The sequence below is a fragment of the Carcharodon carcharias genome, chromosome 14 (assembly GCF_017639515.1).
Source record: "Carcharodon carcharias isolate sCarCar2 chromosome 14, sCarCar2.pri, whole genome shotgun sequence".
Taxonomy (NCBI): Eukaryota; Metazoa; Chordata; class Chondrichthyes; order Lamniformes; family Lamnidae; genus Carcharodon; species Carcharodon carcharias.
In genome coordinates, this window is record NC_054480.1 from 127,593,632 (window position 1) to 127,615,122 (window position 21,491).

At 43.7% G+C, this 21,491-nt stretch overlaps 1 protein-coding gene across 1 annotated transcript in view; it reads left to right on the top strand.

Annotated features, from left to right (window-relative positions):
- mau2 (MAU2 sister chromatid cohesion factor) overlaps window positions 1-21,491 on the top strand; it is a 62,431-nt gene that overhangs the window by 24,219 nt on the left and 16,721 nt on the right. Inside the window, exons 9-17 of the mRNA XM_041204217.1 lie at window positions 1,620-1,710; window positions 3,236-3,339; window positions 5,030-5,107; window positions 7,456-7,521; window positions 8,038-8,121; window positions 9,386-9,435; window positions 11,269-11,346; window positions 14,549-14,660; window positions 20,514-20,604. Coding sequence (XP_041060151.1) covers window positions 1,620-1,710; window positions 3,236-3,339; window positions 5,030-5,107; window positions 7,456-7,521; window positions 8,038-8,121; window positions 9,386-9,435; window positions 11,269-11,346; window positions 14,549-14,660; window positions 20,514-20,604 — 754 coding nt within the window. The remainder of the gene's footprint in view (window positions 1-1,619; window positions 1,711-3,235; window positions 3,340-5,029; window positions 5,108-7,455; window positions 7,522-8,037; window positions 8,122-9,385; window positions 9,436-11,268; window positions 11,347-14,548; window positions 14,661-20,513; window positions 20,605-21,491) is intronic.

Genomic DNA, 21,491 nt, shown 5'->3' on the forward strand with positions numbered 1-21,491 from the left:
TACATTTCTAACTTTTCCCAGTTCTGGTAGAAGGTCACATTCTCCACAAATGCTGCCAGACCTGCAGAGTATTTCCAGCACTTTCTGTTTCTATATTACATAAATGTAGGTCTTTCTTATTTGAGCAAACAAAAACTATGGTCATCTAGTTAGTGAGCATATTGCTCAGAGAGCAGCTGGCTATCCAGAGCAAGCAGGTCTCAGGTTCCAAGTCCATTCAAAACTCAACGATTTCTCAATGGCCCCAAGCCAGGTAAAGGAGAAGCTCACCTCGGAATCCTGTTCCTGATCGCTGTCCAGTGACTGAGGATAGGGTCAGAGTTTAAGATGAACTTCTTTCCTGCTGTTTATTTTTGAATAACCCAGTGATATTCACTGGCTCGCTCACAACGTTTCAGGAACATGATGAGACAGGAGTTGAATAGATTCTTGGATAGCTCACTCACTACATCACCCAGTGGTCAAAAATATATTTCAAAAATCAAATTGTAACAAATTTTAGAAACAGTATCGCTTAAAAGAAATTCCAACAAGCACCCATCAAAATCTTAGATACTTTTGGCACTTAAAGCTGCGGAATTGCGGGGCTGGGAAAGATGTACCTTTCTCTCCTTTTCCCTTAGATGTACTGATTCTCAATGCACAGTTGTTTACTGTAACTTTGGCCACATACCCATTTTTCTACAAGACTAAGCAGTGAGTGCAAGCAAACGGTTCAATAGGATGGCATCACAGCTAAGCTTAATCCTATTCAGCCCAGCCTTCCCTTAGGCACACTTTCTAGCAAGGAATAGCTGGATTGAAGATCAAGTGCCAGGTCACTGGCTGAATTTATCTTTGCCTTTGGTAACAGTGTCCCATCATGGTGCCTTAACTGATCTCCAGCTGCGATCACCTAACTCCGTTCAAAAGCCAGGCTCAAGCTGGAAAACTCCCTGGGCTATATGGCACAACAGTGCACTGAATTTTTCTTCATTTAATCACTGAAAATCAGGATTGGGAAAGATATTTAAGAGTGGGATAGGAAAAGTTTACTTTTTCCAATTACCTTGTTGAAAAAAAAAGTTGCCACATCATTCTTAGATTCATAGAATTTTACATCACAGAAGGAGATCATTTGGCCTACTGTACCGCTGTCAGCTCTCTGAATGGCTTATCCACTTTGCTGCAAATTCCCTCCAGCTCTTTTGCAATACCCTTTTAATTTTGTTTCACCCAACTATTTATCATTTCATTTTAAAAGATGGTAATCCTGGATTCTACTTCCAGGACTTCCATGCCAGCATTTCAAAACATTGCATTTTAAAATAGAAAAAATATCTTCCAACTCTCCCAGTTAATTTTTGGTTTAGATTCACCAGTTTTGGTGAGGAAGGTGCTGAGAAAACTGGCCACATCTTGGACTTCTGCCTACTGCCCACCCCCCTACACCCACCAGTTTGCTAACAAATTACATTTCTCTGGTCGCTTCGACATACTCCAGATAGCTTGCATTACTGTATGCTTTGATATCCATGCTCTGTTCTGCAGTGAGGTTGTATAGTGTTCTGATTAAAGATTCAGCTGCTGAATATCAGGGTGAAGTACATCTCAATGATGCCAAAGTTCTTGTGTTGCAGGTGACAGTAATGCACTCCATGCAAGCTGGATACCTAGAGAAAGCCCAGAAATACACAGATAAAGCACTCATGCAGTTAGAAAAATTAAAAAGTAAGTCACGTGGAATTGTCCAGTCAGGTGTTCGCAATCAAATTTTGGTGAAAGTTGAATTTATGGATCTTTTACACTCTGCGCTTGAATTGTAGATTCCGGTCTTCCAAACATAGATCAAATCTCCGCTGGTTGGAGTCATACCTAGCACAAAGGAAGATGGTTGCGGTTGTTGGAGGTCAATCATCTCAGTTCCAGGACATCAATGCAGGAGTTCCCCAGGGTAGTGTCCTTGGCCCAACCATCCGTAGCTGCTTCATCAATGACCTTTCTTCCATCATAAGGTCAGAAGTGGGGATGTTCGCTGATGTTTGCACAATGTTCAGCACCATTCGCAACTCCTCAGATTATGAAGCAGTCTGCGTCCATATGCAGCAAGACCTGGACAATTTCCAGGCTTGGGCTGACAAGTGGCAAGTAACATTTGCACCACACAAGTGTCAAGCAATGACCATGTCCAACAAGAGAGAATCTAACCATCACCCCATGGCATTCAATAGCATTGCCATTGCTGAATACCCCACCACCAACATCCTGGCGGTTGCCATTGACCAGAAACTGAACTGGACTAGCCATATAAATACTGTGGCTACAAGAGCAGGTCAGAGGCTAGGGATCCTGCGATGAGTAACTCACCTCCTGACTACCCAAAGTCTGTCCACTATCTACAAAGCACCAGCCAGGAGTGTGATGGAATACTGTCCACTGACCTGGATGAGTGCAGCTTCAACAACACTCAAGAAGCTTGACACCGTCCAGAACAAAGCAGCCTGCTTGATTGGCACTCCATCCACAAACCTTCACTCCCTCCAACAACAACGCACAGTTGCAGCAGTGTATGCCATCTACAAGATGCACTGCAGGAACTCACCAAGGCTCCTCAGACAGCACCTTCCAAACCCACTGCCATCTAGAAGGACAAGGGCAGCAGGCACATGGGAACACCACCACCTGGAAGTTTCCCTCCAAACCTCTCACCATCCTGACTTGGAAATATATCGCTGTTCCTTCACTGTCACTGGGTCAAAGTGGAACTCCCTCCCTAACAGCACTCTGGGGATGTCTGCTGCATGAACATTCCTCACTACATGAACTGCAGCAGTTCAAGAAGGCAGCTCACCACCAACTTCTTCTCAAGGGCAACTGCCAATGGGCAGTAAATGCTGGCCTAGCCAACGATGCCCACATTCCATAAATGAATTAAAAAAAAATACTTGAACTACACAACACTGGGGTACAGATCTGTTCACGAGTGCAGTACTGGTGGGTACAGGTCTGTCACTGTATAACACTGGGGTGCCACCTTCTGGCCTATATGGTTTGGTTATAATACCTTTAACCACTGAATCATTATTGAAAAATTAAGTGTCCAGTTGATCAGCTCAGAATTACTGTTTAAGCGTAAATTCTCTAAAGATCACTTGAAGCCCTTGATAATCTTTGGTTTGGTTATAAAGCTTTACTTTATAAGCTGGGTTTGATGTATTATAAAAATGTAAAACATAATTCTCTCTCATGTGTACAGTGCTGGACTGCAGCCCAATCCTCTCCTCATTTCAAGTCATGTTACTAGAGCATATCATCATGTGTCGACTTGTAACAGGCCACAAAGCCACAGCTCTCCAAGAGGTTTGTATACTGTGTCACAAGCTGGGATGTGTCTGGTGGTGTGTTGAGCACAGTTTGGACTTTAACTTCTGGGATGTGAGTTCAACATCCTACCCAGTCTGCTGCCTGCCATAATAGCAAAAACTTGTTTTGTATAGTACCTTTAATGTACTAGGATGTCACAAGGCATTTTGCGGAGGGATTCTCAAAACAGAATTTGGCGCCACGCCACATGAGATATTAGGAGAAATGACCAAAAGCTTAGTCGAAGAGGTAGGTTTTAAGGATTTACTTAAAAGCAAAGTTTAGGGCCAAAGCAGCAGAAGACTCATCTGCCAGTGGTGAAAAGATTTAAATCGGGGTGCAAAAGAAGCCATGTCACTTCTCTTCCTTGCTTTATTTTTGTTCGCCCAATTTCTTGTTTCTTTGAGCACGTTTTAAAATTTTGCCCTTTCAACTCACCCCGCCAACTTTGTAATTTTCCTGCGCCACATAATTTAAATTCGCCAAAAGTGCTGGCTCCCTGTGAGTTACTCCCTAAGCAACCACTAGTGAGCAAGTGCTGGCTCAGGAGTTAAGGTGAACATTTGAATGCACCTCACTCCCTTTCCGTGGAGCAGTGCCCAGCCTGCATTTAACAATAATGCACAGTGGCAGAGTTGAGTCTGTAACTTGCCACGAGGTAATTAGAGACAGGAATGTGTGCCCTCTCACTCCCTGTAGCAACACATCACAAAGTGCATCAGTTTCTAGTGGTGGCTAATGACCTTTATTTGACAGGTGAGGTACACACTATACAAGATGACATAAAGGAGGTTGCATTGGCTCAGCTGATTATTCCCTTGCATAGATTAAGGGATGATTTAACTGGTGTTCAAGACCACTAAAGAAGTTGATAGGATGGACAAGAGTGTTGTTGGGGAGTCCAAAATAAGAAGCACACCTTCACAGGGTAATAATCTTGAAATCTGTCCCCCAGAAAGCCTTTTTGTTAGACAATGGTATTACAAATCCAAGGGAAGTTTAGTTTAAATATATTTTAATATTAACACTTGAAACTTGTTTCTGCTTTGGGAAAGAAATGGTTTATTAATTAATTGCTTTAATAACAAGGATGGAAACATGCTGGGCTGCAGTCAAAAAGGAATTACAATTTTCACCTTTACTTCTATTCTACATTTGTACCAATACATATTTGAATTCTGAATATACACTGCCCTATTGTGAAAAAAAACAAAGAAATGTTTCAATAATCCCTATGTTACAATTTTGAAACAGTTACACAAGTCATTAAAAGATTTTTTCACTTCAAGTATCACACTGCTTACCCGATTAACTTCTTTAGTGGCCTTAAACAGGAGAAACTTCTTTATCAAGACAGTGGTTAGAATTTGGAACTTGCAACCACAGGGAATAGCTGAGATAATTGATGTAAGTGCGTTTAAGAGGCGGTTAGATAAACATAAAGGAGAAAGAAATAAAAGGACACACAGAAAGGATGAGATGAAGTAGGGTGAAGGACATGCAGAAAGGATGAGATGAATTAGGGTGGGAGAAGGCTCATGTGAAGCATAGAACGTTTGGGCAGAATGGACTGTTTCTAATGCTGTAGATTCTCTGTAAATCCCAAGCTGCTGGTATTCAGCCAATTTTAGTGGTGTACCTGAATGTAGATTCGGATCAATTTCACTTACGTTTTTTATCTTGACAGATTTCTCAGGTCTGTCAGCTGTGTCAGCAGTCTCCCAGGTTGTTTTCTAACCACGCTGCCCAGCTTCACACGTTACTGGTGAGTAATGAAACAAACAATCATTCACTATTTGGTCCATTTCTTTTATATAATGGCTTCTCACTCCTTTCCTCTGATCCCCTTTCCCTCCTCTGCACTACTTATGCTGGGGATATATGGTCAGTCCTGGCAGGCTTCTTTCCCCCGCTCGCCCTATGCACCTCTTCCTAGGTTTGAATTATCAGATTGTGACCAGGAGCAGGAGAAAGGTTGACTTTCCTTCCTCTCTAATTCATGGATCAACTTTTACATCCCACTTGGGTTGATTCAGGATCAACCCAAAGTGAAACCCACGACTTTCTAGTTTGTGTGACACCCTTGTAAATTGGCTTGGTCAGCTGAGCATGTGGAGTTAACACTGATAGCTCTGTGAGCAAGTCAGTGCTCTGGCCAGTTGCTGGTCTGCTTTTTAGGGGATTGGAATTTAAATCCCATTCTCCTTTTCATCCTCAAATCCAATCAGTTGTGGAGTGTTGGCAACTCTCAGCTGGAGGGAATTACATCACAAGAAGGAGGAAATATCCAACATGATCGCGCAGCAAATGGTGTTGAATTTCAACCTGTCTTTGCAACGTTTTCCGTGATCATCACAGGGTGACCCACGAAGGAACAGTCAGGTCTGCACCATTATGGGCAGGAGAAAGGGTAGGGGAGGGGTCTGCTCTTGTCTAGTCTGTTGGAGAGGCTGTGGGAGGTCTTTTGGAAGTTCAACATGATTTAATCCCACCCCTAACAACCCCACAAGTGTTGGCGATCTCCAGAACCACTGAGCTCAGCTTTGCAAAACATTTGCCCACATTACCTCCAGGTGCATCCTATTCACCCAGTGAACAGAGAAGGGGGTGAATAGCTAATGTGGTTCCGCTATTTAAGAAGGGTTGTAGAGATAAGCCAGGGAACTACAGGCCAGTGAGTCTCACGTCAGTGATAGGGAAACTATTGGAGAAAATTCTGAAGGAGAGAATCAATCTTCACTTGGAGAGGCAAGGTTTAATCAGAGATAGTCAGCATGGCTTTGTCAGAGGGAAGTCATGCCTAACAAATTTGATTGAATTTTTTGAGGTAACCAGGTGTATAGATGAGGGTAGTGCAGTTGATGTAGTTTATATGGATTTCAGCAGAGCCTTTGACAAGGTCCCACATGGGAGACTTATAAAAAAGGCAAATGCACATGGGATACAGGGTAATTTGATAGGGTGGATTCAAAATTGGCTTAGTTGTCAGAGACAGAAGGTGATGACGGAAGGTTGCTTTAGTGACTGGAAGCCAGCGTCCAGTGGCGTACTACAGGGATCTGGGTCCCCTGTTATTCGTATTTATATAAACGACATAGATGACTATGTGGGGGGTAGGATTAGTAAGTTTGCGAATGACACAAAGATTGGCCGGGTGGTTTAACAGTGAGGTTGAGTTGTCTTGGGCTACAGGAAGATATAGACGGGATGGTCAAATGGGCAGAAGAGAGGTTGGATAGACTTGGGTTGTTTTCGCTGGAGCAGAGAAGACTGAGGGTGACCTGATCAAGGGGTCCAAGATTATGAGGAGCATGGATAGGGAGCAGCTGTTCCCCTTAGTTGAAGGGTCAGCCACAAGGGGACATAAATTCAAGGTGAGGGGCAGAACGTTTAAGGGGGATGTGAGGAAAAACCTTTTTACCCAGAGGGTGATGACGGTCTGGAATGCACTGCCTGGGAGGGTGGTGGAGGTGGGTTGCCCCACACCCTTTAAAAAGTACCTGGATAAGCACTTGGCATGTCATAATATTCAAGGCTATGGGCCAAGTGCTGGTAAATGGGATTAGGTAGGTAGGTCAGGTGTTTCTCACATGTCGGTGCAGACTCGATGGGCCAAAAGGGCCTCTTCCACACTTTGTGATTCTGGTGCTTCCTCTCTGATGCAATTTACATTTCCATAGATTAAGCGCCAATGCTTCTGTAGTTATACCTGTTGTCATGGAGATGCATTCGATAGTAACATAATTGTGCGGCTGTTTCCTCATATTAGTACAAGTGGGATACTGGAATTAATGTTTATTATGCTGTGATTTTGCTGAGTAATCTCTCTCTATCTCCTCCCAACCCCGTCCCACATACTCTCTCTCTCTCTCTCTCTCTCTTCCCCCCCACCCATCTCCCTCTCCCCCACCCCCCGTCTCCCTCTCCCCTCCAAATCTGTGTGTGTGTCTCTCTCTCTCTCTCTCAGCTGCGCGCACTCCCCATTTCCATCTTTATCCCTTCCCTTCACTTGGAAGACTTTAGTCCTGCAGGCGTTCATACAGGTTAAACATGTTTGCTAGTAAACACTTCCTCCTGTGATTTGTGTGTTAACTATTCATTCTCCTTCCACAGGGTCTGTATTGCATCTCTGTAAACTGCATGGACAATGCAGAGGCACAATTCACAACAGCACTTAGGGTAGGAGTTTTTTCATATTTCCTTCAACAAACTGTAACAGTTGTCACCTTATGGTGGGCTGGGATGAAGTACCTTAACTGAAACTCTAACTTTGGTGTCAGCCTTTGCTTGATGGGTGGCACACATGCTTCTGAATCAGAAGGTTGTGAGTTTAAGCCCCTCTCCAGAAACCTGAGCACAAAATCAGGCTGACAGTCCCATTTCAGAACCGAGGACGTACTATATTGCGAGAAGTGCCACTGTTTGGATGGGACGTTAAACCGTGGATATTTCTGCCCTCTTAACTGGATATAAAAGATCTCATGGCACCAATGGAAGAAGATGCAGGGTATTCTTACCCTGTATCTTCGCCAATATTTGTCCTTCAACCAGCATCGATAAAACAGATCGCACATGCTGTTGGTGACAGCTTGATGTGCATGAATTGACTACAGCTTTAATGATAAAATGCTGCATAAATTTATATTATCCCTAATACATATATTGTATTATATATATCCTGTTCTCTCATTTCAGTTGACTACACATCAGGAGTTATGGGCGTTCATAGTGACAAACTTGGCCAGCGTCTACATCAGGGAGGGCAACAGACACCAGGAGGTAAGAGGGTTGATGCACATCCCTTAACGAAAGCTCAAATCATGTGTGTTTAACTAACTTTATTTAGTGTCTCCTGCAGCAGAACCGTAGGACAAAGCAGCCAGGCAGAGAAAGCTAGTTTCGTAACAAGCCAAAATATACATTACATACCTGGCTTTGTCCAGCCTCGTTGATTGTTGCCATTAGTTATGAGTCTTAACCTTTGTCGTAGCACAGGGCAGGAGAGAGAGAGTGAACCGGGAGACGAACCTAAAAGCGAAATCCAGCAGATGTTGGAAATCTGAGAAAAAAACAGAAAACGCTGGAAATGTTCAGCACGCCTGGCAGCATCTATGGAGAGAGAAACCCAGTTAATGTTTCAGGTCAGCAACCTTTCATCAGAGCTGATGATAGGAGATGGACCTATTTTTCTTGACAAAGCATTTTAAATTGGATATACACATCATGGCAATATCCTTACCAAGTGATTGAGTGGAGCCAGGCATGCATATGGGATATGGAGTTGGAATGATCCAAAATAAATCAACTGAAATTGCACTGAAAATTGTTCTATTTATTTGTAGCTGATAGATTTGGCGTCTAAAGGCAATCTGCAATTGATGGCATGTTTCCAGGGAGCACCACACTAATATTGATTTGATCTGGGGGACCCTTCTGGCAACACACTCCTTAGGGTTCATTTGCAATAACTTCACAATTCCAATAGCTTCACGCTTCCAAGAATTCCCTGCCCCCTCCAGAGTTAATAAATTACGGGGAACCCCTTCCAATATTGAAACCTTTCTGGGGAGCTTCTTTCTTAACCTTCAAAAGATAGTGGCAAATAACCAAAAGGAAAGTGGTGTTGAAGACATATTTTTCAGTATATAGCAGAAATAGCATGCTAGTAATCAATACAAAAATAAATTAATCTGGTCATTTATCTCATGGTTATTTGTGCATCGTTTGTGCTGGTGGTTGAGGTGTTTGCTCACATAAATCCCTGCCCATCAGAAGTGAGCCTACGTGTAGATATTTTGACAAATTTTTGAGGGGTACCATGGGGTACTGTATAAATTCAAGTCTGCCTTACACCACAGTTCCAGAAATCTGTTTGTGATACTTCTGTATAATGTGTGTTTGCAGCTCTCCCTGCAGAGTTGGGTTATTTGGTATTGAGCTGCCTAAAATATCTCTCCATTTCCCTTTGCAAGGCTAGGCATTGTATTGTTGCTGTACTTCAGGGTAATTACTCAGCTCACAAAAATGTTCCTGTTTGTTATAGTTATACAATCTACTGGAAAGAATAAACCCAGATCACAACTTCCCAGTCAGGTAAGAAATACAGCAATTGCTCCTGGTACTGCTACACAGTACATGTAAATCTGTTATACAAGGGAAGGCATATTTGGTGTAGCCAAGGGTGCTATCCTGAGGTTGGAGTTGCAGTTGTATGGAGGGTGCTTTACTCAGCACTTGACTGCTGTATTTGACCTGGGGGTGCTTGATGGGATAGTGTAGAGGGAGCTTTGCTTTGCATCTAATCGGTGCTGTTTGCTTACCTGAGCGATCACTGGAAGTTTAAGGGATATGGAATAGAGAAGCAGGAGTAAGTCATTCAACCCTCGAGCCCATTCTGCCACCCATTTAAACTATGGCTGATCTGAACCTGAACTCCATTTTTCCACCTTTCCTCTACATCCTTTGATACTCTTGCCCTAGAAAAAAATATCAATCTCATTCTTGAAAGTTTCACTTGATCACGCTCCCCTCCCCCAGCATCCAAAGTCTTTTGGGGGCAAGAGTTCCAGATTTCCATTACACTTAGTGTGCAAAAACCCTTCCTGAGTTCACTCCTGAATGGCCTACTTCTACTTCTGATTTTAAGATAAGTTTGTGCCCTCTTGATCTGGATTCTGCCAGCAGAGAAAGTAGTTCCTCCTATCTACCCTAGAAAATCCCTTTATCATTATAAAACCCTGTTAGATCATCCCTCAATCTTTAATACTTGAGAGAATGTAATACAGTTATATGTAACCCATTCTCATAATTTATCCTTTTAAACCCTGTTATTGTTCTACTGAATTAGGGGGACAATAGAAACAGGATTAAATATTGGTTTGAGTCAGTTAGGTCAGTTTTTTGGAGTGGTTGGAAATGGGTAGTGGTGTCTCAGAGGGTTCAGTTCTGAGATCGCTCCTGTTCACTACGCTCCTGTGCATCTATGATTTGCATAGAGGCTTAGAGGAAATGTTAGAATTTGAAGATGATAACGAAATAGGAGGTGCAATAAGGTTAATTATTCAGAAAATGAAGGAAAGCTGCAGAGGAATGATGATAACATTAGGGAAAAGTTTAAATGTAGAGATCAAATTCCTTGTTGGTAAGTACAGGTCATGCACTTTCATTTAAAATACAATAATAATAGCTTACAGAGCCTGCAGAATGTTTTGCCAACTTACACTTGCAATGCAATCTACTTTGTGCTATTTTCTCTTTTCCCCTCCTTTGTTGAAGTGGCTGACTCATGTTGGGGTACAGTTCCACACAACCTCCTGTACTTCTCCCATGGGGTATGGAGAGGCCGAAAGAGAGGTTAGTCGCTGAGTGTCAACCAACTTCCAGACTGTAGGGCATCAGAGCAGGAACCGATCCTCACACATGTACACACTTTCCAGCTTTAGGCCACTGGACAGTGATATGTCTGGCTTACTTGCACCATTCCTTGCTGATTGATACACTCACTTTTCATATTGTGTGTGTGTGTGGGCAAAGAACCTGACAGTGGGCCAGCTGACACCTGCCAGTTGAAGGTTCTTGGACTGCATACCAGATCTCACCCCACAACCTCCTACTGACGTGTGCACATGACTTCCTGTGGTCTGGCAGCACAGCAGAGCTGCCATTGTCTCCATGGAGATGCCGACATCAATCAGTCTCGAATAAGCAGTGTCTCTGTATTTTGTGAATGTAATTCAAGAGCGCACTTGGTGATCGGAAGATGGTTTTCCTGAATCGCGATGTGTTTCAAACGCTGCACTTCTGTGTGTGTCTTTCTCCCGGAAGGAGACAGAGAATATTTGTTGGCTGCTTTATTTTTTCTGTTGATCATACACTGTCATTGTGTTTGTGTCCGAAATAATGCCGTGTCCCACTTCTGTTTTCCAGTTCTCATTGCCTCCGAGCAGCTGCATTCTACATCCGGGGCCTCCTGTCCTTCTTTCAGGGAAGGTACAATGAAGCAAAGTGAGTGTTTGGCTTTCCATAGCTGCAGCCTGACTGCTTTAGTTGGTGAGGGGGACATCTTCATGAATAGAGAGGCTGCTTCCATTGTTCCACAGAAATACTTCTCACTCCCAATTTCTCGAAGCAGTGATCTCTACCTGTCTCCTACTCACTTATGGGAACAACCTATTAGCTCAGTTAACATGTAATTTTAATGTACTCATTAATGCTTGTAATGCCCAATTATTCTAATTCCTGAAATGGTGCCTTTTGTTGGAGTTTGATTCCATGGTGTCTAGCCATTCTCTGCTACCTATGCCCACAGTTGCCACTTGACAAACTGGTGACAGTTTGCTTTCAACTTAGAGCTGCATCACATCTCCAGTTACAGACTCTGGCTGATACTTATCTCTGTAGAGGAAGCCTGGCTATCACAACTGCTTCCCTGTCGAAAAGTAACCTTATATTCATCAGCCCACCTTGTGAAACACCAAGGGCCGGGTTATTAGCATTTAAACTTGCCAATAGAGTTTGATAGGAAGTATTTTTGTGTATGTCTCAATGCACAAACGCTGATACAATAATTAATGCAAGTGTATCACAGTATCTTTACAATGCAGAAGGAAGCCATTCAGCCCATCAAGTCTGCACTGGCTCTCTGAAAGAGCATTCCACCTAGTCCCACTCCCCTGCCTTATCCCCATAACCTTGCACATTCTCTCTTTTTCAGGTAGCAATCCAATTCACTTTTGAATACCTCGATCAAACCAGCCTCCAACCACCCTCTGGGTGAAAAAAATAACCTCATCACATTTACTCCTTTTGCTGATTATTTTGAATCTGTGCCCTCTAGTTCTTGATTTTCTCTTGAGTGGGAACACTTTCTCACAATTTACCCATCCATACCCCTCAGGATCTTGAATACCTCTATCAGGTCTCCTCTCGGCCTTCTTTTCTCCAAAAAAAGAGTCTCTAATCTATCGTCATAGCTACGGTTCTTCATCCTGAGAATCATTCTTGTGAATCTCCTCTGTACTCCCTCTAATGCCTTCATATCCTTCCTCAAGTATGATGCCCGGAACTGTATGCAGTACTCCAGATGAGGCCTAACTAGTGCCTTATACAAGTTCAACATGACCTCCTTACTCTTGTACTCATTGCCCCTATAAATAAAGCTTAAGATACTATATGCTTTATTAACTGCTCTCTCAACATGCCCCCCCATCTTCAGTGACATATGTACCTGTACACTGAGGTCCCTCTGTTCCTGTGCCTCCTTTAGAGGCTCTCCCTTTAGCTTATACTGTTTCACCATATCTTTCCTGTCAAAATGAATCACCTCATACTTCTCTGCATTGAACTTCATTTGCCACTTGTCTGCCCAATCCACCAACATGTCTATGCCCTTTTGAAGTTCAAAGCTATCCCATCACAGTTGACAACATTTCATTGTTACAATTATGAGGTTTATAAGATTATAATGTTTTGGGACTGAGTCTTTAATTTAAAGTAAAATGAAGGGAGTCATATGATGTGTTCTGAAGTCTGCCTTTTTTATTCATTCATGGGATGTGGGCGGCGTCACTGGCTAGACCAACATTTATTGCCCATCCCTAATTGCCCTTGAGAAGGTGATGGTGAGCTGCCTTCTTGAACAGCTGTAGTCCATATGGTGTAAGTACACCCACAGTGCTGTTAGGGAGGGAGCTCCAGGATTTTGACCCAGTGACAGTGAAGGAACTGCGATATATTTCCAAGACAGGATGGTGAGTGGCTTGGAAGGAAACTTTGTTAAAACATGCCTGACAGCAAGCATGGTTGGTTTGATTGTTAGAAATGAAAGGCGACCTAGATTGTTTTACTGAGTAGAAAGTGTGAGGTGTTTGCACTTGGAGACAATGGCAGCAGCCTGTGTGTTAACGGCTGATAGACTGAGAGTCTCCAAAGTCCCAGAAAAGTGTTGAGAATGTCGGGCTGTAAACAGTTATGCTTTAAACTGTCCATTTACTTCCAAGATAAAAGAGAGTTGGGGTCTCAAGAATAACTAATCAGTTGCCTGGATGCAAGCCCCATGTAATTCACGTTGTCATGGGGATGGACTTTGAGAGTAAAATGTTCTCTAAGATATCCCTGAAACTCACAGGCAAGCCTGCCAGGGTCTAGGAGAGAGAGAGAGAGCAGCCAGAGGTTGTAAATTTCTGTGGTTCACTGCGCAGAAATACAGATGGGAGCTTGTGCTCGGATTGGAAAGACCAAATTCATGAGAAGTTAAAACATGGCTGGAAGATTTTCTTACCTTTAATGAAAGGGAAAAGCCTCCGGGAAAACTTGTACCATGAAAGACAGTTCTGGAGTTAAAAATTTCAGGGCTGGGAAAGGAAAAGTTCGAAAGTAAACCCTTGGAAGCTAAGAATCATTTTGAACTGGTTCTGGGAGAGTTGAATGCATAAAGGACTGTGTGACGTTTATTTCATAGTGTATTTTTTAGGTTGTGTTAAAAATTCTGTCATTAGTTTTAAGCTGAAGTTGCCTACAAAAATAGTGTTTAGTCAATTGTGCTTTTAGTCTGTTTGTAAACATCTTAAAATATGATATCTTGTTATCCGTTCAGTATTAACTGGAAGTTCAAATTTCTCTTTTAAAAGGTATCATTTTCTACAGGGATCATAACATCATTGCAGCATAAAAACTGTCAAAAGATCCCAAGTTCCCTGTCACTGCCTGGAACACAACTTGCTGCCTACTTATAACAGTTTTCCATTATAAAGTTCCAGATGCCCACATCTTATGCAGACCATTAATGAATGGGCTGAGGAGTATGAATGCAGGATTAGGGGAAAGAGGAGGGAAATTCTTATAAAATGTTTAGAGGACTTCCAGGCTGTTTCCCGTGGTTGGAGACTACAGACTTAAGGGTAATAGTCTGAGGATTGTTTCAGACTGAGATGAGAAATTTCTTCACTTGGGGTTGTGAATCTTTGGAATTCTCTATCAGCCTTCATCTTATTGAATGCAGGACAGGCTCAAGGGACCAAATGGCCATCTTCTAGTTCTTACATTCCTGAAACTGGCTTAGAGTAGGAAGAACAGAGAGATGGTCTTGGACACAGAATGGTGCCAGCAAAAGACTTGGTCTGTGGGAAGGCACATCTGTTACCTGCAGTTTTTGCCACATAGACCACTTCTCCAAATGATGACTGAATGTGTGTTCTTTGCTTTTTAGGCGATTTCTACGAGAGACTCTGAAAATGTCAAATGCAGAAGACTTGAATCGATTAACAGCCTGTTCCTTGGTGTTACTGGGTCACATATTCTATGCTCTAGGAAACCACAGAGTGAGTTGAGTCCTCCTATCGAGAAATGTCATGTGGTTTGAGCGGATGTGTTGCAAAATTTGTGTATTTATTTGATATTGAAGTTGGTGAGGGAGCTGTAGTATTTCTTCATTCTCACGTTACACCAGCTTAGATCAACATATTCTGCCCAAGCAGGAGACTTTCCTGCTATGTACGGCTCTGCGCCAAGCCGTGTCATGAATTTATTGTCTGAACCTAAATCCTGGTAAATTCTGTCTTTATACATACAGATACAGATTCAGTGGATGCTGTTTATTGTCAAACTCGCCCCAGGACAGTGCAGCCCTTGCCCTTCATTGCACAAAGTTTCTCACCCATCTTCTAGCTCTGTCCGTTCCTGCTGCCAAGCTACCACCTCCCCCTCCCACAATAACTTGTCAGCCGTGGCTCAATGGGTGGCATTCCCTTGCATCTGTATTGGAAGGTCATGGATTCAAGTCCCACTTTAGAGACTTGGGCACGTGATCCTGGCTGACACTCAGTACAGTACTGAGGCTTTCAGGTGAGACATTACACCAGGACCCCATCAACCCCTTCAAGCTGAAGTTGATCCTATGGCACTATTTCAGAGAAGAGCAGGCGAATGTTCCGTGGTGTCCTGGGAAATATTTATTGTTCAATCAACATCATAAAAACTGATTATTTAGTCATTATCTCATTGCTGTTTGTGAGTCCTTTGCTGTGCACGCATTGGTTGCCGTACTTCCCACATTAAAATAACTGGTAAACTCCAAGAGTATTTGATTGGCTTTAAAAGGCTTTGGGATATCCTGAAGTTGTGAAAGGTGCTTTAGAAATACAAGTTTTTTTCTATTCTTCAAAAAAGCTCCATAATGTAGCATATGTCTGTGTTCTACTGGGATACAGGTCAGTGGAGCCTTCTACAAACCATGGTAACGAATTTTTGACAAAAATGACTTCTGTAAATTAACAAAAGTCTCACACAGTCGCAGGTGCAGAAGAGGACCTTCGGCCCATCGAGTCTGCACTGACACATAAGAAACACCTGACCTACTTACCTAATCCCATTTACCAGCACTTACTTGGCCCATAGCCTTGAATGCTATGATGTGCCAAGTGCTCATCCAGGTACTTTTTAAAGGATGTGAGGCAACCTGCCTCCACCACCCTCCTAGCCAGTGCATCCCAGACCGTCACCACCCTCTGGATAAAAAAGTTTTCCCTCACATACTCCCTAAACCCCCTGCCCCTCACCTTGAACTTATGTCCCCTCGTGACTGACCCTTCAACTAAGGGGAACAGCTGCTCCCTATCCACCCTGTCCATGCCTCTGATAATCTTGTACACCTCGATCAGGTCGCCCCTCAGTTTTCTCTGCTCCAACAAAAACAACCCAAGTCTATCCAACCTCTCTTCATAACTTAAATGTTTCATCCCAGGCAACATCCTGCTGAATCTCTTACACCCCCTCCAGTGCAATCACATCCTTCCTATAATGTGGCGACCAGAACTGCACACAGTACTCCAGCTGTGGCCTCACCAAGGTTCTATACAACTTCAACATGACCTCCCTACTTTTGTAATCCATGCCCTGATTGATAAAGGCAAGTATTCCATATGCCTTTTTCACCACCCCATTCCGCCTTCAGAGATCTATGGACACACAGTCAAGGTCCCTTTGTTCCTCAGAACTTCCTAGTGTCATGCCGTTCATTGAATACTTCCTTGTCAAATTACTCCTTCCAAAGTGTATCACCTCACACTTTTCAGGGTTAAATTCCATCTGCCACTTATCTGCCCATTTGACCATCCCGTCTATATCTTCCTGTAGCCCAAGACAACTCAACCTCACTGTTAACCACCCGGCAATCTTTGTGTTATCCCCAAATTTACTAATCCTACCCCCCACATAGTTATCTGTGTCATTTATATAAATGACAAATAATAGGGGACCCAGCACAGATCCCTGTGGTACGCCACTGGACACTGGCTTCCAGTCACTAAAGCACATTTCTGTCATCACCCTCTGTCTCCTACAACCAAGCCAATTTTGAATCTACTTTATCAAATGTGCATTTGCCTTCTTTATAAGTCTCCCATGTGGGACCTTGTCAAAGGCTCTGCTGAAATCCATATAAACTACATCAACTACACTACCCTCATCTACACACCTGGTTACCTCCTCAAAAAATTCAGTCAAATTTGTTAGGCGTGACCTCCCTCTGACAAAGCCATGCTGACTATACCTGATTAAACTTTGCCTCTCCAAGTGAAGATAGATTCTCTCCTTCAGAATTTTTTCCAATAGTTTCCCTATCACTGACGTGAGACTCACTGGCCTGTAGTTCCCTGGCTTATCTCTACAACCCTTCTTAAATAGCGGAACCACATTAACTGTTCTCCAGTACTCTGGCACCTCCCCAGTGGCCAAAGAGGAATTAAAAATTTGGGTCAGAGCCCCACAATCTCCTCCCTTGCCTCGCTCAGCAGTCTGGGACACAAATCATCTGGACCTGGAGATTTGTCCACTTTTAACCCTGCCAACACCTCCAATACCTTGTCACTCCCTATATCAATTTGCTCAAGAACCTCGCAGTCTCTCTCCCCGAGTCCGATACCTTCATCCTCATTCTTTTGGGCGAAGTCAGATGTGAAGTATTCGTTCAACGCTCTACTGATGTCCTCTGGCTCCACCCATAGATTGCCCCCTTGGTGCCTAATGGGCCCTACTCTTTCCCTGGTATTCCCATTGATATACTTATAGAATATCTTGGGATTTTCCCTACTTTTACCAGCCAGAGCTTTCTCATATCCCCTCTTTGCTTTCCTAATTGCTTTCTTAAGCTCTACCCTGCACTTTCTACACTCCACTAATGCCTCTGCTGATTTGCTTTCCTTGTATCTGCTAACAACCTCTCTTTTCCTTCTCATCGTGTCCTGAATATCTCTGGTCGTCCATGATTCTCTGGGTTTATTACTCCTTCCTACCACCCTAGAGGGAACATGTTGAGCCCGTACCCTCCCCATTTCCTTTTTGAATGCCTCTCCACTGCTCCTCTGTCAATTTACCCACAAGTAGCTGTTCCCCGTCTACCTTATTTTACTAAAATCCATTGTCCCCCAATCTAAAACGTTTTTTTGCAACTTGTCTATTTCTTTGTCCATAACAAGCTTAAATTGTGCCATGTTGTGGTCGCTATCACTAAAATGCTCCCCCACCACCACCTCAGCCACCTGTCCGGCTTCATTCCCCAGAATTAGGTCCAGCACTGCGCCATCCCTTTTTGGATCCTCTACATATTGACCTAAAATGTTCTCCTGTACACGTATCAAGAGATCCACTCCATCCAAGCCCTTAACACTATGTCTATCCCAATTAATGTTGGAAAGTTGAAATCACCTAATATAATTACCCTATTGTTATTGTTTTTACACACCTCCGCAAATTATGCACATATTTGCTCCTCAATTTCCCGCTGACTATCTGGGGGTCTGTAATGCACACCTAACAATGTGGCTGCCCCTTTTTTATTCCAAAGCACTACCCACAAAGCTTCATTCGATGCCCCCTCCAAGATATCATCTCTCCTTACTGCAGTAACTGATTCCTTAATTAACAATGCAATGCCTCCTCCTCTTTTACCCCCTCCCTTGTCTCACCTGAAGATTCTATCTTCCGGAATGTTGAGCTGCCAATCCTGCCCCTCCCTCAACCACGTCTCAGTGATTCCTACCGTATCACAATTCCACGTGTCAATCCTTACCCTTAATTCATCCGTTTTACCTGTAATACTCCTGGCATTAAAGTAGAGGCCATCCAGCCTTGCCTTACTCCCTTGAAACTTAATGCAGCTGTACTCCCTCTGACTTGATTGTTTTACTGTATTATGATGTGTCCCTATTCTGCTAACATTGTGTCCCCTCCCCCGCCAAAGTTGTTTAAACTCCTCCCAACTGCACTAGCAAACCCGTCCGCAAGGATGTTAGTCCCACTCTCATTCAGATGTACACTGTTCCACTTGTACAGGTCCCACCTTCCCCAGACACAGTCCCAGTGATCCAGGAATCTAAAACCCTCCCTCCTGCACCAACTCTTAAGCCACGTATTCATCTGCGCTATTCTCCTATTTCTCAGCTCGCTAGCACGTGGCACTGGGAGTAATCCAAAGATTACAACCCGAGAGGTCTTGCTTTTTACTGCCAAACTCCTTGAATTCTTGATGCAAGACCTCATCCCTTTTTTTACCTATGTCATTGGTACCAACATGTACCAAACCTCTGCCTTATCATCCTCCCTCTGTAGGACCCTGGCACCAGGGAGGCAACACTTCATCCTGGAGTGACATTGATGGCCACAGTATGCCTATCTGTTCCCCTGACTATAGAATCCCCTATTACTGTTGTTCTTCCTCTCTTCCTCCCCTCCTGTACAGACAGGCTGCTTGTGGTGCCAGAAGCTTGGCTCTGTCTACACTCCCTGGAGGAACCAGCGCCCTCATCAGCCTCCAAAATGGAATACCAATTTGCGAGCGGGACCCTGGGGGACTCCTGAACTACCTGCCTGTTTCTCTTGGACTGCCTAGTGGTCACCCATTCCCTTCCTTCCTCAAGTCCCTTCAGCTGCGGTGTGCCCACCTCTCTAAACATGCTATCCACGATGCCTTCAGACTCACGGATGCTGCACGATGTCCCCAGTCGCCGTTCCAGCTCTGAAACCCAAGTTTCCAGGAGCTGCAGCTGGACGCACTTCCTGCACACAAGCTGGTCCTGGGCACTGGAAATGTCCCCAGCATCCCACATGGAGCACGAGGAGCACACCATGACTTTGAGCTCTCCTGCCATGACTTATCCCTTTAAACCTTTTAAATCAATTACTCTAGGGCCCTCCTTTCCTGATCCTTGTTACTATAGAATATACAAACTATAAACCACAAAAAGACCTTAAACTATAAGCAATAAAAGCAGTAAATACTTACCAGACCTTACCCACTACTTACCAGTCATTCCTCTCCCTTGTAGCCTCTACTGCTGCAGCAGGGCAAGACCATGCTCTGAAGATTAAGAAGTTGGATAGCAAAGAAAAAATGCAAAGAGCACCTCTTCCCCTCTGCACCGAATTCCCACTGTGCACCAAATTGCCAATACCCACACTCACTCTGGCTGTGTCTCACTCAGGGTGAGGTCTCTCCCTTGCTCATGTGCAAGAACATTGTAGTACTAATATACAGTGTAGTTGTCGTCACCATACTTCTTGTACTGTAGTGAGACCTGGGCAGTGTATCAGTGACATGTGAGAGCATTCGAGAAACTCCATCAGCAAAGCCTCAACCACATCCTTTGGATTTAATAGGAGGGCCATTGAACAAATACTAGTATAAAAGCAAAATACTGCAAATGTTAGAAATCTGAAACAAAAACAGAAATTGCTGGAAAAACTCAGCAGGTCTATCAGCATCTGTGGGAAAAAAAGACAGATAATGTTTCGACTCTCCTTCAGAGCAAATGCTAGTGTCCTTCTTAAAGCTAGCTCTACAATCATTCAGACAAAACCCCTACAAAATGGACTGGATGCTGTGTCCAGGTGACTGAAACTGTCATCCTTGCCAGGTCCTGTTTTCTCTACTCCCAAATGGCCAACATCCTGTGGCCAAAGTTCAGTCACATGAGGATCCACGGCAGAAACACGAGACTCTGTGTAGACATCTTCCTCGAATTGAGGAACAGCCAACAACATTCTGCTGGGACAGAGATTTCAAAGCCTGGTTATGACATAATCTATTAGATTACAGCAGCGACAGGTTTGTCAAACTAACAATGTTAAAATGGATCATTGAGTTTTACAAACTTAGTTTCTTCTGTTTCATTTTGCAGGAGAGTAATAACATGGTGGTACCAGCCATGCAGCTGGCCAGCAAGATCCCAGACATGTCAGTCCAGCTGTGGTCTTCAGCATTGCTACGGGGTAAGTGGTAGGAAAGATCAGCTAAGGGGTGGTGTTGTATCTTGGATAGAGGACCGCATGTGGCATTGGGTGGACTGGTAGGATACGATGTACAGTCAGCAGGTCAGATGAATAAATGTATTACAACAATGTCGGAGTTGGTGGATGAATTCTTATCGGATGTTATTTCCCTTCCTGGTATTTTGTCTCCTCCTTTGGTGTTTTCCTTGATTGCTATGTGTGCTGCATTATAGAGTATTAAAATTAGACAGTAGAGACATCCTTCATGGGAACAGAGGTCCCATGTTGTTGTTGTATTCATCTCCCTTGCCGCACGCCATCCCCTGATGACATTTATTCTTGGCTGAAGTTAAGTTCCACAACATTTGGTACTCCCCTGTACCATGTCTAAGAAGCCATTCTTCATGTGGAAGCTGAAGCTATTCGCCTAAGCAGGACATCACAATCAGGACAGACCTTGCCTTGCCTGATGCCCACTTGTCTGGGCTCACTGGATAGCCAAAAAGAGCAGGCTTGTAGCACTTCAGGGGGGAATCCGAGATAATTCATCCACTAACTCTGCTTGTCTGGTCAGATCACTCTGGCGGAGGGGAGAACATCCTTCTGAATCGCCTGCACTAACCATGTGATTACCATGTATATTGGACTGCCAAGGTGTATTGGCTGTGGAGTGCCACATGACGTTGCTGCAGCGCTAGCTGTACAATCTCATGTCATTGTTTGCGATGCTGGTTCCGCATCCAGCCAGGGAATTTTCCAGAAACTGAATTGCACGCTAGCTTTAGTCTTCATTTGGTTTTCAGTACATTGCTGGCAGAGACCATGGCCTTTTCCGTCTGTGATCAGGGTCAAAAGGATTGTTATTCAGTTTATGCACCTCTGAGGAA